The sequence below is a fragment of the Phascolarctos cinereus genome, unplaced genomic scaffold, assembly GCF_003287225.1.
Source record: "Phascolarctos cinereus isolate Bilbo 61053 unplaced genomic scaffold, phaCin_HiC Scaffold_5;HRSCAF=322, whole genome shotgun sequence".
In the NCBI taxonomy this organism is placed as follows: domain Eukaryota; kingdom Metazoa; phylum Chordata; class Mammalia; order Diprotodontia; family Phascolarctidae; genus Phascolarctos; species Phascolarctos cinereus.
In genome coordinates, this window is record NW_027555958.1 from 263045958 (window position 1) to 263060924 (window position 14967).

Below are 14967 nucleotides of genomic sequence, written 5' to 3' on the forward strand. Positions count from 1 at the left end.
AAAAAGTGAATTATTCTTATTCACCTATAAGCTTCCTTCACACATTACTTCAGTTTCTTTTAGGGGAGTGAAGTAAGATTGGTTTGTTGTATAAGCTTGCTGGAGGGAATGGTCTGCTATTTTTGAAGTATATGGAGTCACTATGGGAATCATGCTAATGGCCCTGGCTTGAATCACATACACAAGGGGACCTTCTTTCTACTCTGGGCCCTGTCCCAGGAATGCCAAGGGATGAGGGATGTAATATTTTCTCTGTGAAGGCAGAAAAAGGCAGATCAGCTCTAGGAACTAACAAGTGCTATGAAAACAAAAGAGTCATGAGATACAGTAGAAAAAGAATTGATTCTGGAGTCAGAAGGCAGGAGTTCAAATCTAGCCTTTAATGCTTACTATCTGTGTGACCCTTTGGCAAGTCACTTAATTTCACTGGGCCTCAGTTTCCTCATCTATAAAATGAAGGGGTTGGACTGGATGTTTCCTGATAACTCTTCTAGCTCAAAATTTAGATTCTATGACTTCCCACTCCAGCAACTCCACCTTTGTTTTCCAGTTCCTCTATCCTTAAGAGTCCCAGTAGTCCTCAGTTTGATATTATGGGGACCTTTTTGGCCATCCCTTCAGAGTTCCTTAATTCAGCCTTTGTCAAGGTGCACAAAGAAAATGATGACTAACCATCCTGATTTTCTTCTCTACTGCAGACACTGGTCGTTAAATCAGAAGATGTGTATTCAATGAACCCACCCAAGTTTGATAAGATTGAAGACATGGCAATGCTGACGCATCTGAATGAGCCAGCTGTTCTATATAACCTCAAGGATCGTTATACTTCCTGGATGATTTATGTCAGTAACTTTTTGGTCAACTATGTGCATATTCTCTCTCTCTGTTTCTGTCTCTCTCTCTCTGTTCCTCCCTCCTTTCCCCGCTCTGTCTCTGTCTCTCTGTGTCTGTCTCTCTGTGTCTCTCCGTTTCTCTGTGTGTGTGTGTCTGTCTGTCTGTCTTTCTGTCTCTGTCTCTCTCCCCCTCTACCCCTTTGAAATAAGGAGTTAGGATACCTCAAATTGGGAAAGCCATGCACTTAACTCTGCAAGTTGTAAACAAGGTTCATTCTACTTCTTTTTCTTGGAGGGCTATCTTAAACTCAAAACACGTATAAGGGCTTTTGGGTTTTAAGAGAAAAGGTGCTCCAGAAATCCTGATTATAGTGTTACTTTTGTTTGTCTTCTTTCAGACCTATTCTGGCCTCTTTTGTGTCACCGTCAACCCTTACAAGTGGCTGCCAGTGTATAACCCAGAGGTGGTGAATGCCTACCGAGGCAAAAAGCGCCAGGAGGCTCCTCCCCACATCTTCTCCATCTCTGACAATGCCTATCAGTTCATGTTGACTGGTATGTTTCAGATAAGGAAGCCTGACACAGTGGAAAGAATATAAGAATAAGAATCAGGGACCTGGGTTCTAGTCCTGCCTTTTTAAATGGCTAACCATGTGCCCTAGAGGATGTCACTTCACATCTTTGGGCCTAGGTTTCCCTTTTATATAAAATGAAAGGAGGGAAGTTGCCCTGATGATCTCTAAGGTCTGTAGTGTAACAGAAGGAGTATTTGATTTGAAATCTGAGATGTAGTTTCAAATCCTGGCCCTGTTCCTTACTATCTATGTGACTTTGGCAAGTCACTTTTCCCTCCTGGCTTCAATTTTCTTTTCTATTAAAACAAATTTTGTAGATATTTACATATGCATGTCTTCCCCAATAGAATGTAAGCTTATTGAGTGTTATTTCATGTATTTATTATTGAAGGTTATTTCATTTTTTACTTTGTATTCCTAGTATCAAGCATATATTAAGTTCTTGTTGATTGATTGATCTATAAAATAAGGGGATTAGACTAAATGATTTCTAAAGCCTAGGCTCCCAAAGCAAACTTTTTAGGCTAATTTCTCTTAACTTTTCTTAACTGCAAAATAAACTCATAGAGCCCAGGATTTCTTGGCACATCAATGGATTTCACTAAAGTTTTGTTATAATATGCCCATTCAAAAATTTCAGCTAATGTGACAAATACTTCAGGGCAATATCCCATAATCCAGAACTAGGGAAATGAAAAGTTAGCAGGTGAATGAATTAGAATAATCACAAACTGGCAAAATGTAAACTAGAGGAGATGAGAGGTCATGGCTTTTTTGGTAGCATTGGTGATGGTTACTATGCTTTCTTTTGACAGATCGGGAAAACCAGTCTATTCTGATCACGTAAGTAGTAAAATCATTGTTAATCTCAGTGAATATGATCCATTTTTTAAAATTTTGAAAACAAATGTATCTTTTTCTATACCTTTTTTTTGTGGAGGGGATGGAGTGGAGAGTTTTCATATATATATATATATATGTCCGTATCTATGTGTATGTGTGAAAGTGAGGGTAGGGTATAGATGAGGTGACAAATGAGACTTAAAAAAGCTGGACTGAGCTGCATTTTGCTTCCCATACTGGTGTTTACTTGAGCTTTGTGATTCAGGCAGGCCAGATATGAACATGATAAAGAGATGGTCCTGCTTGAAGGGCTGTCTCTTCAGGATGCTAAGAAAGCAAACAGGACACAGTATCTTTTATTAAAGCCATCCCAGTGAACAGATCTATCAGTTGTATCTTATTTTTTTGTCCCCATCCTCTTATTGTCCTGGATAGTGGAGAATCTGGTGCTGGAAAGACTGTCAACACAAAGAGGGTTATCCAGTACTTTGCAACAATTGCTGCTACTGGAGACCTTGCCAAGAAAAAGGAAGGCAAGATGAAGGTAAGGTAAAATCCTGCACGGAAGAATCAAGAATGAAATCTGAATCTACATTGCCATAGTTTACTTTTGTAAGAAATGTTAACACTTTGCTTCTTTCTCTATAATCAATTATGTTCTATTTCTCCTTATTGAAAATGTGTTTAAATTTCAGTTTGAAAGGCTTTTCAAAAAAACTTCTCAAAAAGTTTGAGACATTTTTATGTGACGGAAAAAAAGACCTATATTAGTAGAACAAGGATGCAAATCTCACAGGAGGCAGCTTGATACAGACCCTGGAGTCAGAGAATTTGGGTTCACATTCCATCTCTCTTACTTTTTACCTGGGTGATCTTGGATACGTCCAATTAAATTCCCTGGGGCTCAATTTCTATAAAATAAAGTTAAATTGGATGGCCTCTGAGGTCCCTTCCAACTAGAGAGCTTCACGACCATAAGATTTAGAGCTAGAAGAAACCTTAGAAATCATCTAGTATAACTTGTTGACAGATGAAAGAAGCAGACCCTTCGAGGAGAAGTGACCTTCCTACATTTTGATAGGTGGTAGAATTAGAATTTGAATTTGTGTCTTCTGACTCCAAATTTAGAACCATTTTGTCAACTTTTTATTGTTTGAATTTACAATTAATGTCCTTCAGTTCTTAAGTCCACAAAACAGTGTGGTGGAAATTGTACTAAATTTGAAATCAAAGGTCTGGATTCAAATTCTGGCTTTGTCAATTACTGTTTGATTCTGCTCACTTACATTATTTGGGACTTAGTTTCCTCATCTATAAAAGGGCTAGACTTGATTACCTCTAATATTGTGACCCTATGAAAGACTTAGGAAAAAAAGGTCCAATGCAAATTGATAGCTCTGAAAAGTGATTCATTTGGTGGAAATCTCTCAGATAGGCAGAACCAAATGGACAGAATTCAGAAAATTTTAGGTGTGAACTGAAATGACACCTTTAAACAAAGGTAGGGGCAGCTAGATGGCACAGTGGATAGAGCACCAGCTCTGAAGTCAAGAGGACCTGAGTTCAAATTCAGCCTCAGACCAAACACTTGACACTCACTAGCTGTGTGACCCTGGGCAAGTCACTTAACCCCAATTGCCTTAAAAAAATAAACAAAGATATTAGAAGAGAATAATTTCATAATTATAACTAAATATGGCAAAAGACAAAGTCATCTTAAGTGCAATGCCTTAAATATTTATTTGAATTTTAAATTGGGAGACAGGCTGAGAAGTCATTTATCTAAGGAGTGATTCTCTAGGTTAGTGTAATAAGTATTTATCACAAATAACAAGCCATGTGCTCATTTTGTTTGTGCAGTTCTTTTTTAAACTTGAGAAATGAAGAAATCTTTCCCCTCCTGTTTTATTTCATTTATTTATTTTTGAATTTTGGTGCTAGGGGACACTTGAAGACCAGATTATCAGTGCCAACCCCCTGCTGGAAGCCTTTGGTAATGCCAAGACTGTGAGGAATGACAACTCATCTCGTTTTGTAAGTTGGAATAATATGAGGATTAGATATGCAATTTAGACCACTAAAACCAAGAGAAAGAAAGGAGGATTTGTGGGGAACAAAATTGCCACCATCTTCACTCCCAAAATCTAATCATGATGGCTTAGAATTCTCATGATTGCTCTCAGGACAGGCAAAATTGTAACCTAGGCCAAGTTTGTCTCTGGTGTTCCTCTCATCCACTTTTCTGTCTCTTCTACAAGTGGTCAGCCCTGGGTATTTTCTAGTCCTGCTTGACTTAGTACTATTTGCCCTGAGCAAAAGTGAAAATAGGTAGAAGAAAAGGAGAATGAAAGGAAACAGTAGTGAATATATGTCCTGTGTGACATGTAAACTCATCGAGGGAAGGAACTGTTTCTTTTTGGCTTTTATAATCCCATGGTCTAGTATAGTATACTATTAAACATATAGTAGTTACTTAATATATGTTTGTTTAATTGGATTGTATTGAATTGAAGGAAGAAGATGAAAGGGAGAAGAGAAAGGCCACATGCTGTCAACCCAAAAAAATTAAAAAGATTTGGATGATTAATTTATATTTATATTCATTTTCCAAATAGACCTTGTGGGAAATGTTAGTACCCTTTAGTCAATCTGACTTGTGAATTATATTTTTGTTTGACTGTGGCCAACTCCAGTTTCCCTTTGTTCTCATAGGGCAAGTTCATCAGAATTCACTTTGGAACCACTGGAAAACTTGCTTCTGCAGATATTGAGACCTGTAAGTAAATAATTGGGGTCAGGTTACCATTTACACTAACCAGAGTCAGTTAGGCAAATAAATATGTATTTGTGTTATAGATTTGCTGGAGAAGTCAAGAGTTACTTTCCAGTTAAAGGCTGAAAGAAGCTACCATATCTTCTACCAAATTCTTTCAAATAAGAAGCCTGAACTCATTGGTAAGAAAGGGGTTTTACTTCAGTATCATGTGAACTAGGATTTCTGGCTCTTAGACACTTCAGACTTTGTTTATCAGGTTAATCAAATTGCTTTGCCTTTAGATAGCCCTTCATATATGCCTTGAAAGTCAACAGATTATAGGATCTTAGATTAAGGAATGAGCCTTGGAGGCCATCTCCATTTTACAGATGAGGAATGAGACCCAGAGTGGTGAGTAATTTGTCCAAACTACACAGGTAGTTAATGGCAGACCTGGGTTTGGAACTTGAGTCTTTTGACTTCCCACTTTGTTCTTTCTTTCTTTCTTTCTTTCTTTCTTTCTTTCTTTTCTTTCTTTCTTTCTTTCTTTGCTCTTCCCACTGTATCAGTCCCTTTTGGTAAACTGCTCTGGAAATATAGCCATTTTGACACAGATACACCAGTTAGAAAACAATTTTTTAAAAATCTGCCATCACTTGGTGACAATGGGGGCTATCACAAGGTGATAGGGTCAGTGTATTTTGTGACTTATAAGGAAGAGAGTCTAAAAATTTTATCTGTAAACCACAGACCCCATAAACAAGAGTCAACTACCCTGAGTAATAATTCTCTTGTCCTTTAGTGCCACCTTGTGTCCACACACACAATTTGCTAATTTGGAAAAAGTTGCTCACTGAAATGCACAATGGGGTGGAAATCCACCAATGCATTTTCAGTGGAGAAAGCTTAAATGGTGACATTTTTCATTTTAAAATAACACACTTCATTGGGCCAATGAAGAAGCACTTAAATGGCCCAAGACAAGTCAAGAATTCAATTTCAGTTAAATGAAGCACCTGTATTTTACTATATATATTTTTAAATCTGTGACAAACATAAAAAAGGAGAGCATTTCTATACATACAGCAAAACACACAGAAAAAGATTTTACATGAAACTATGAACCTCTGTTTCATATAATTTGATATATAAAAATAATTCCACAAATTATTTTCTCATTTACAAAATTATTTTTAATCAACAAGCATTTAGTTTCTCTCCCTCCTACTTTGTCCTCCAACTCAAGCCATTGTATTTTTTAAAAAAAGCAAAGAAAAAAAGAAAATCATCATAACAAGAATTCGGAAAAATGTATTTCTCATTCTGTCTTTTGACACTTCTCTGTCAAGAAGTGAGTAGAAAGTTTCATCTTTGGCCCTCTGGAACTGTGGTTTATCAGTATTTTGATTATAGTTCTAAAATAATTCGGCATTGTTTGACCGTAGCAATGCTATTGTCTTTATATAAATTGTTCTCTTGGCCCTGTTCACTTCCCTCTACATCAATTCATATGGGTCTTCCCAGTTTGCTCTAAAACTGTCCATTTTGTTATATCTTATGATGCAATAATATTCCATTACATTCATAAATCATAACATATTTAGCCACTTTTCCATAGGTAAGCACCCACTAAGTTTCTCGTTTTATGCTATTACAAAAAAAGCTGCTATAAATATTTTTTGTATATTTGAGTCCCTTTCTTTTCTCTATAGGTTATAGGATTCAGGGCAGTATTCTTGGGTCGAAGGGTATGCACAGTTGAATGACTTATGGCATAGCTCAGAATTTGCTTTCCATAATGACTGGATCAATTCACAGATTTATCAATAGTGCATTAGTGTGTCCCGCAGGTGAAGACTGTGCTGCTTGTCTGTGTTTCCTTCTGAATTACTTTTTATTCACTACAATGCAGTTTTCAAAATGTTTTGATGACTCTTTCCCCATTCCCTTCCTGCTTTTTTTTGGGGGGGGCATTACTTTTGCTAAACCCTCCTCTTTTCCACATCCCCACTCAAATTAAAAACCAAAAGAAAGAAAAACTTGTAACAAATAAGAATACTCAAGTAAAACAAAACCATATAGTATCCATGGATGACTTTCTGTGTCTTAAGTCTGTCATCATCTCTGTTGGGATGGATAATTTGCTTCATTGTAGGTTGTCAAGTCAAATTAGCTAGTATGTGCCAGGCAAAGCTCTGAGGACTCTGCAGATAATCATTGCATTGATCAGAGTTTTTAAGTCTTTCAGAGTTGTTTTCCTTTATACTGCTGTTGTACTTGTATAAATTTTTCTCCCAGTTCACTGTATATCAGTTCATGCTATCCAGAATTCTCTGAAATAATATATCATAATTTCTTGTGGTACAATAATATTCCATTACATTCCTATACTATAACAGTTCAGCCATTCCCCAAATGGTGGGTGTCCCCCATAGACTGTAGTTTTTCTTTTCTTTTCTTTTCTACTCTTTTAATGCCTCTTTCAGGATTAGGACTTTATTTTGTTTTGCTTGCTCCTATTTCCTCCCCCCAGCATTATCTGCTTCCTTAACTCCCCCTGCTACATGTTTTCCTATTGAATTTGATTTATTGTTACCAAAGCTATTCATGTTTTAGTTTGTGTTGGGTACTCCTTTGCCTATTTCAGGTAAAAGTGAGTTTCCTTTGATACCTGTTTCCCCTACCCCTTCCTCCATAGTTATATATACTCTTCTTCATATGGACCACAATTATAAGAAATAGTCATCTCCAGCTCCACTTCCTCCTTTCTATACCAATATATCCCTCCTTTTGCCCTTCCATCTGTTTACTTTCTTCAGATACTCAGAACGTAACCCATCTATTTCCAGGTCCTCTTTTTCTTATTTAATTTCATCAATATACTTTGAAGATATTAAAGTTATGAAACAACATTTGTTTCTTCTCACTTTATTTGGAATACAGTACCTTCCATTTGTTGAAATAAATTTGTCTTTCTAGGTTTCCCTTGACTTATGTTTGTATTTCAAAGTTTCTAAGAACTTTTTTTTTCATCAGAAGTTCTTGAAAATCCCCTATGCAACTAAAGGACTATTTCCACCTGTAAAATTTTATTAAACTTTTCAAGTAAGTTAGTCTTGATCATAAACCCTTATCTTTTGCCTTTTGGAATATTGTATCCAAAGATCTCTGGATTTTAGGAGAAATTGCCATGTCTTGTGTTATACTGACCGTGACTTGAATTGCTTCTTTCTGTATGTTTGAAGTATTCTTTCTTTGATATGGGAGCTCTGGGCTTTGGCTATGACATTCTTAGGACTTTTCCTTTTCTTTTTTCTTTCCTTTTTTTTTTTAAAGGAGCAGATCAGTAGATTCTTGATATCTTTATTTTGCCTTTGGTTCTAATAGATTTGGATACTTATCTATGACAAGTAGATATGTAAGCTCTTTTGAAATATAACAGTCTGATTTTTTTTATCATGGTTTTCAGGAATTAAATGATTCTTAAATTATCTTTCTTTGACCTGTTTTCCAGGTCAGTTATGTTTTATTCTAGATATGTTACATTTTCATCTATTTTTTCAATCTTTTTTTTCCCCTATTGTTTCTTGCTCTTTCATGGAGTCATTAATTTCTCTTTGGTCCATTCTAGCTTTCAAAGACTTGTAACTAAATACTCTGGGTGATTATGTAGTCTTTGTTGGAAAGCCATTTTTTCTTTTGAATTTATTCTTATACTTGCTCCATAGTTACTTGCCCCTTCTTTTGGGGATCTTTAGATCTTCAACAATTTTTGACAGTGGTCAATGCTTTCATTGATTTAATCATTTCTCCAGCTTTGGTCCCTGAAATTGTGGCCAGGGACAGAATGTTCCTTCTCCCATACTTTTTAGGTGGGTGGCAGCCTCTGCTTGGTCTGACCCTGTGTTCCTATGCTGACATCTACTTACTGGTATTAAAAACCTCAGACTTTTGAGTTTCAGAGTGCTGTATGTCCATGGCCCTTTATGACAGCTCTAGATAGAGTGTTAGGACCAAAGAGCTTCTACGCACCTGGGGTGCTCTGGTCTGAGCACTGCCATGTCACTCTGGTTGTTGCTGATTCCCAAGACTTCCAAGGTTCCCACCCTGAGGCTTTCTGACTTCCCTGGCTCTTTCTCAGGGGACTTGCTATTTTTGCTGCCTCTGAACACAGAGCCTTCCAGCATACATTTGCCTCTGGCCAGATGTAGAGGCTAACAGTTTGCCTACACTAGCACTGACTTTACTGGTGGCTTCCTTTTGTATTGCCTATGGGCTTATGACCGACTTTTTGTGCAGTTCTGAGGAAGAAGAAGTTACTTACTATACTTCCTTTTTCTTTCTTTCTTTCTTTCTTTTCTTTTTTTGGCAATTGGGGTTAAGTGACTCACCCAGGGTCACACAGCTAGTAAGTGTTAAGTGTTTGGTCTAAGGGCATATTAGAACTCAGGTCCTCCTGACTTTAGAGCCAGTGCTCTATCCACTGTGCCACCTAGCTGCCCTGTCTATAGTTTCTCATTCTATTTCTTGATCATTACTTTATTTGAAGCAGATTTTAGCTTTTTGTTGGAGTACATATATGGGAACTGGGTGGTCTGTCTCTTGTTGCATCCATCTTGATCAAAAGTTCTACATCTGTATATTTTCAGGGCAGCCCCACATTATTCTGTAACCAAAACCTACTTACTGACAGATGAGTGTGTGAGAACTTGTGAATGTTCAATATACCTATGACCTAGCTGTCCTTTCTACCATATCCTTTGCCATCTTAAAAATTGTTCTGGCTGGGATATTTTCAATCCTCTACTCCCCTCTGTTTGCCCCCAACTTTTATTTCTCTCTATTTTTTATTTTAAATTTTTATTGATATCTCTAATTTGGGCATTAGAAATAATTTAGTCCAACTCCTTCATTTTTCAAAACAGGAAACTGAGGCCCAAAGAGATGAAGTGACTTGCCTAAGGTCACAGAGGTAGTGTTGTAAGTAATGAAGCCCAGGATTTAAATCCAAATATTCTAAATCTAAGGCATATGACATAACACCATAGTACAATTCATGTACCTCTGACCATGTGATTCATGATGAATTTGCTACCCTAGGTCAGCAGGTACCTTCATGGTAGGTAGTTGATGTATATCCCATCTCAAAACTGGAGATATAACACTGTTGGTGGCTAAAGATATAATTCTAAAAGATTTAATGTCAGGCTCTTCTGGAATAGTACACATCTTAAGTAAGCTGTATTTTCCCCCCTACATGACTATAATACTATTATTTCTTAATTGACAAACGTCAATTTTCCATTCAGACTTTCTTGGGCTTTTTGCACAATGCTGACATACAAGGACAAGGAATCAGGAATTCTCTTTAAAACCTTTTACCTAAGTAATATGTGCTGGAGGGTCACAAAGGTCTCCAATGAGTTTAATTTTCTACTATCGATCTCACTTCTCAGATTTAGATTTGTTTCTAAGAGGAGACTTTCCAGTTCTAGAGCAAAATACAATGGTTAAAATTCATGATATGGGTTCTAGAATAGAACTGTTCTTTCTTTCATCTGGGTAATCTTTTAAAATTCCTATTTTATTTCAGAGTTGCTGCTTATTACAACCAATCCTTATGACTACCCATTCATTAGCCAGGGTGAAATCTTGGTGGCGAGCATTGATGATACAGAGGAGCTGCTGGCCACAGATGTAAGTAGAATGGAATGAGAGATGTAGAAGATTACTTGCCTACCACTCTGGTCAACTTGTTTGCTGTTTTTTAAACTCTAGAGTGCCATTGACATCCTGGGCTTCAGTCCAGATGAGAAGTCAGGAATTTACAAACTGACAGGGGCTGTGATGCATTATGGTACCATGAAGTTCAAGCAGAAACAGCGAGAAGAACAGGCAGAGCCAGATGGCACTGAAGGTAAAAATCTTAACAATCAACCATAAACTAGAGAAGAATCCTACTGTGATTGTTCTCTGGGTTGTTTTTGTGAAAATAACCTGAAAGATTTTCTTTGGGAGCTGCTGCCCTAACTTTGGGAGTTCCAATGCCCTCATTTTTATTTTACACGTAAGAAGAATGAAGCACAAAGAACTCAAATCTCTGGTCCAAAGCTAGGCGGCACAGTGAATGGAGTGCTCAGCCTGGAGTCAGGAAGATTTCCTGAGTTCAAATATGGTCTCAGACACTTACTGGTTGTGTGGCCCTGGGCCAGTCACTTAACTCTGTTTGCCTCAGTTCCTCATCTGTAAAATGAGCTAAAGAAGGAATGGCAAACCACGCTAGTAACTTTGCCAAGAAAACCCCAGATGGGGTCATGAAAAGTTGTGTATGATTGAAAAACAACTGGACAGCAACAACAACAACAATTAACTCATATAGATGTGAAGTGGTAGAGCAGGGTTTCAAACCCAGGTCCTCTGACTCCAAATCTACAGCTCTTTCCTCCACTTGCAAAGATGAAGAATTTGGGGAATGTTGTCATTCACATTTGTTGAGTCAGTAGGATGCTACTATTTCATTTGAGTGTCATTAAGGTTTGGAGACATTCTAGATTTGGATCTTGGTTTCTGAAAAAATGTGTCATGTTTCCTGAGAGAAAAATCTCGTTCTGAGGATTTTATTCTTTCATTACTGATCATTTTCCTACTCTGTCGACTACTGTTGATCTGTGGCACGTTGGGTTTGAATTCTCCAAGGCTGTGCCAGTGCTGTATACTTAGTAATATAGACTATATTGTTTGTCCAGTGACTTCTCTATGTTCAGAGAGGCTCAACACCAAAATCTGGCAATTGGCTTTTTTTCCCTTCTTTCAAAATAGCAATTAATAAAACCATCTACTTAAGTAGTTAAGGGTGTTGGTATAGTAAGTTCCATGCATTAATGAAATCAGTGTTCCTTTGAAAGAGCAAATAGAAGTGAGAACTATTAAGAGGGGGGAAAAGCCTTACACATTTGAAAACTTAGCTTCTGAGAGTATTTGAATGATGGACTACGTAGCTTTTCCATTTGATTTAATCCTCATGTGATCTCACATGTAAATTGTCTTTCTCTTTTTGCCAGTGGCTGACAAAACAGCATATCTGATGGGCCTGAACTCATCTGATCTGTTGAAAGCCTTGTGCTTCCCCAGGGTGAAAGTTGGAAATGAATATGTTACCAAAGGTCAAACTGTAGATCAGGTAAGTGACTATCTCAGATCAAATAGGTAATGCTTAATACTTGACAGCAATTGGCTTTTACTCAAACGCCTGTTTGTTTTTTTCCTTGCTAGGTACACCATGCTGTAAATGCACTTGCCAAATCAGTGTATGAAAAATTATTCTTGTGGATGGTAACACGCATCAACCAGCAACTAGATACTAAGCTGCCGAGACAACACTTCATTGGTGTCTTAGACATTGCAGGCTTTGAAATATTTGAGGTTTGTCATGTTCTTTTCTAGCAGTGAATTTGTCTACAACTTTTGTTCTTGGGGCCTTGGTGTGTTTGTTGCTGTAGCCACAGTAAACTAACTTTGACCATTCATGGAATTTTTATGCAAAACTAGAGTGAGAAGGGATTAGGTAGAAGAGAAGCGCCATATTTGGAAGGTTTGCAATTATTTTTAAAAGATGATACGATAGCCAACTACAATTTTAAATTATATATTGTGCACTAAAATAGGAAGAAAAGAAATTTATCAAAGATAGCACCACACATTATCTTGGAAAAAATGTTTAGAAATCAATAATGAACTAACAAGAAGATACTTTAACAGCAGTATCCTCTCGGTTGTGATATAGAGAACAGACGTAAATATATAAGTGAGATGATGACTGTGATCTACTCAAATCTGATAAGAGATCATTGGATTTGGAGGCTGCTATCTGGCCCAACTCCCTTCACTTATAGGATGAAACTTACGAATTTTGGTTTGGGAAACAAAGTAGGAAGGTTGTAGAAAAGTCAAAGCTTGAAGCAATGAAGGAAATCTTTGTTGAGCTTTTAAATTTTGATTTGAAGTCTGATATTTCATACTAAAATGATCCTTTGGCATTAGTATAACAGCCTGGAGCAGCTGTGCATCAACTTCACCAACGAGAAACTGCAACAGTTCTTCAACCACCACATGTTTGTGCTGGAGCAGGAGGAGTACAAGAAGGAAGGCATCGAGTGGGAGTTCATTGACTTTGGGATGGACCTGGCGGCCTGCATCGAGCTCATTGAGAAGGTATCTATCTACTATAAAAAAGTCCTCCTGTACGATATGTCACCACAGTTCATATTTATCTTTATTAACTTGCACTGATTTAAATATAGCCAATGGGCATTTTCTCCATCCTGGAAGAAGAGTGTATGTTCCCCAAAGCAACAGATGCTTCTTTCAAGAACAAGCTGTATGACCAGCACCTTGGCAAGTCCAGCAACTTCCAGAAACCCAAGCCTGCCAAAGGGAAGGCTGAGGCCCACTTCTCCCTCATACACTATGCTGGCACTGTGGACTACAGTGTCAGTGGTTGGCTGGAGAAGAACAAGGATCCTCTGAATGAGACTGTTGTTGGATTGTACCAGAAATCATCTAACAAACTTTTGGCTCATCTTTATGCCACCTTTTCTGCTGTAGATGGTAGTAAAAATAAGAAATTATCTTCTTTTTTGGTCCTAATTAGTTTTATGGAGTTGAGAATTTATAGTTACTTCTTTCAGCAGATGGTGGAAAGAAGAAGGTAGCCAAGAAGAAGGGGTCTTCATTCCAAACTGTCTCAGCTCTTTTCCGGGTAAGGGACATTTTGAAATATTTTTATTCATTAAGCTCAAAACCAAGAGTTCCAACCAGATTTATTTGAGAGCTGTTATATTGCCTTAAGCTTATCACCTTATCATCTGATATTTAATGGAATATATTAACAATGTGATTTATTGCAGTTGAAACAATCATGACAGTAGGTCCAGAAACTGATTATTATTTTTTACCGTGTTTGACACAACTAAGTGGGGGCCTGGCTACACTTACACATGGTAGGCCCTTGACAAATCCTTTCTGACTATATATATATCTATATAGATAGATAGATAGATAGATAATATAGATATATATAGATATATATAGATATATATATGTCTTAGGTAAGTCATTTAGCCTTTCTTAGACTTAGTGTCCTCATCTGTAAAATGGAGATAATAATGGCACCAACCTCATAGGGTTATTTTGAGAATCACATGAGAAAATGTGTGTAAAGTACTTTACAAACCTCAAAGTACTATACAAATGATAGCTACTTTGAGTCAGTAAACTGGCTAAAAGAGGATAATGTAATTGAATATGTACCACTAACATTTCCACTATACCTCTGTCCACATAAAATCATCTGTCGTGAAAACTGAAGGTTAAAGTTGTTATTCATTTATATTTATATATAGTTCTAAAGGATATTTCTTACTGTTACATGAAAATCTAGAGCTTCTCAGTAAGGGGTGGTAAATCAGAGGAAAGTATATGTTCTTTTAAAGCTTTGTGACATGCCTACCTTGTATTTTTTTTTTTTAGGAAAATCTGAACAAGTTGATGTCAAATTTAAGAACAACTCACCCTCATTTTGTGCGTTGTATAATTCCCAATGAAACCAAAACCCCAGGTAATTCCCAATATGCATCTCCAAACCATTCTCTGTGCCAGATAATTTGGTGTGAATCTGATTTTTTCTTTTGGTTCCTATATCTCAGGGGCCATGGAACACAGTCTTGTCTTACATCAGCTCCGCTGTAATGGTGTCCTGGAAGGTATCAGAATTTGCAGAAAGGGATTCCCAAATAGGATCCTTTATGGAGATTTTAAACAAAGGTATGGGATTAAAAATTCATGTCTTAATCTTCTAATGAGAAGGGATAATGCTGGCATATGAACCAATCAATGGAATAATAAGACATTTATTAAGAGGCTCCTGTATGCCAGGCATTTTGAGGTTACAAAGACAAGAATG

At 37.1% G+C, this 14967-nt stretch overlaps 1 protein-coding gene across 2 annotated transcripts in view; it reads left to right on the forward strand.

The window, feature by feature from the left end:
* The window catches only part of LOC110193899 (myosin-3), a 40246-nt gene that overhangs the window by 9157 nt on the left and 16122 nt on the right, over positions 1-14967 (forward strand). The window contains exons 4-19 of one of the 2 annotated variants that reach the window (XM_020965941.2): positions 699-842; positions 1232-1388; positions 2224-2251; positions 2687-2795; positions 4193-4285; positions 4964-5027; positions 5108-5206; positions 10600-10703; positions 10785-10923; positions 12068-12186; positions 12279-12428; positions 13047-13217; positions 13307-13613; positions 13694-13764; positions 14535-14622; positions 14711-14828. In XM_020965941.2, the coding sequence (XP_020821600.1) occupies positions 699-842; positions 1232-1388; positions 2224-2251; positions 2687-2795; positions 4193-4285; positions 4964-5027; positions 5108-5206; positions 10600-10703; positions 10785-10923; positions 12068-12186; positions 12279-12428; positions 13047-13217; positions 13307-13613; positions 13694-13764; positions 14535-14622; positions 14711-14828 (1961 nt within the window). The remainder of the gene's footprint in view (positions 1-698; positions 843-1231; positions 1389-2223; positions 2252-2686; positions 2796-4192; positions 4286-4963; positions 5028-5107; positions 5207-10599; positions 10704-10784; positions 10924-12067; positions 12187-12278; positions 12429-13046; positions 13218-13306; positions 13614-13693; positions 13765-14534; positions 14623-14710; positions 14829-14967) is intronic. The other variant, XM_020965942.2, reaches the window with a different exon arrangement.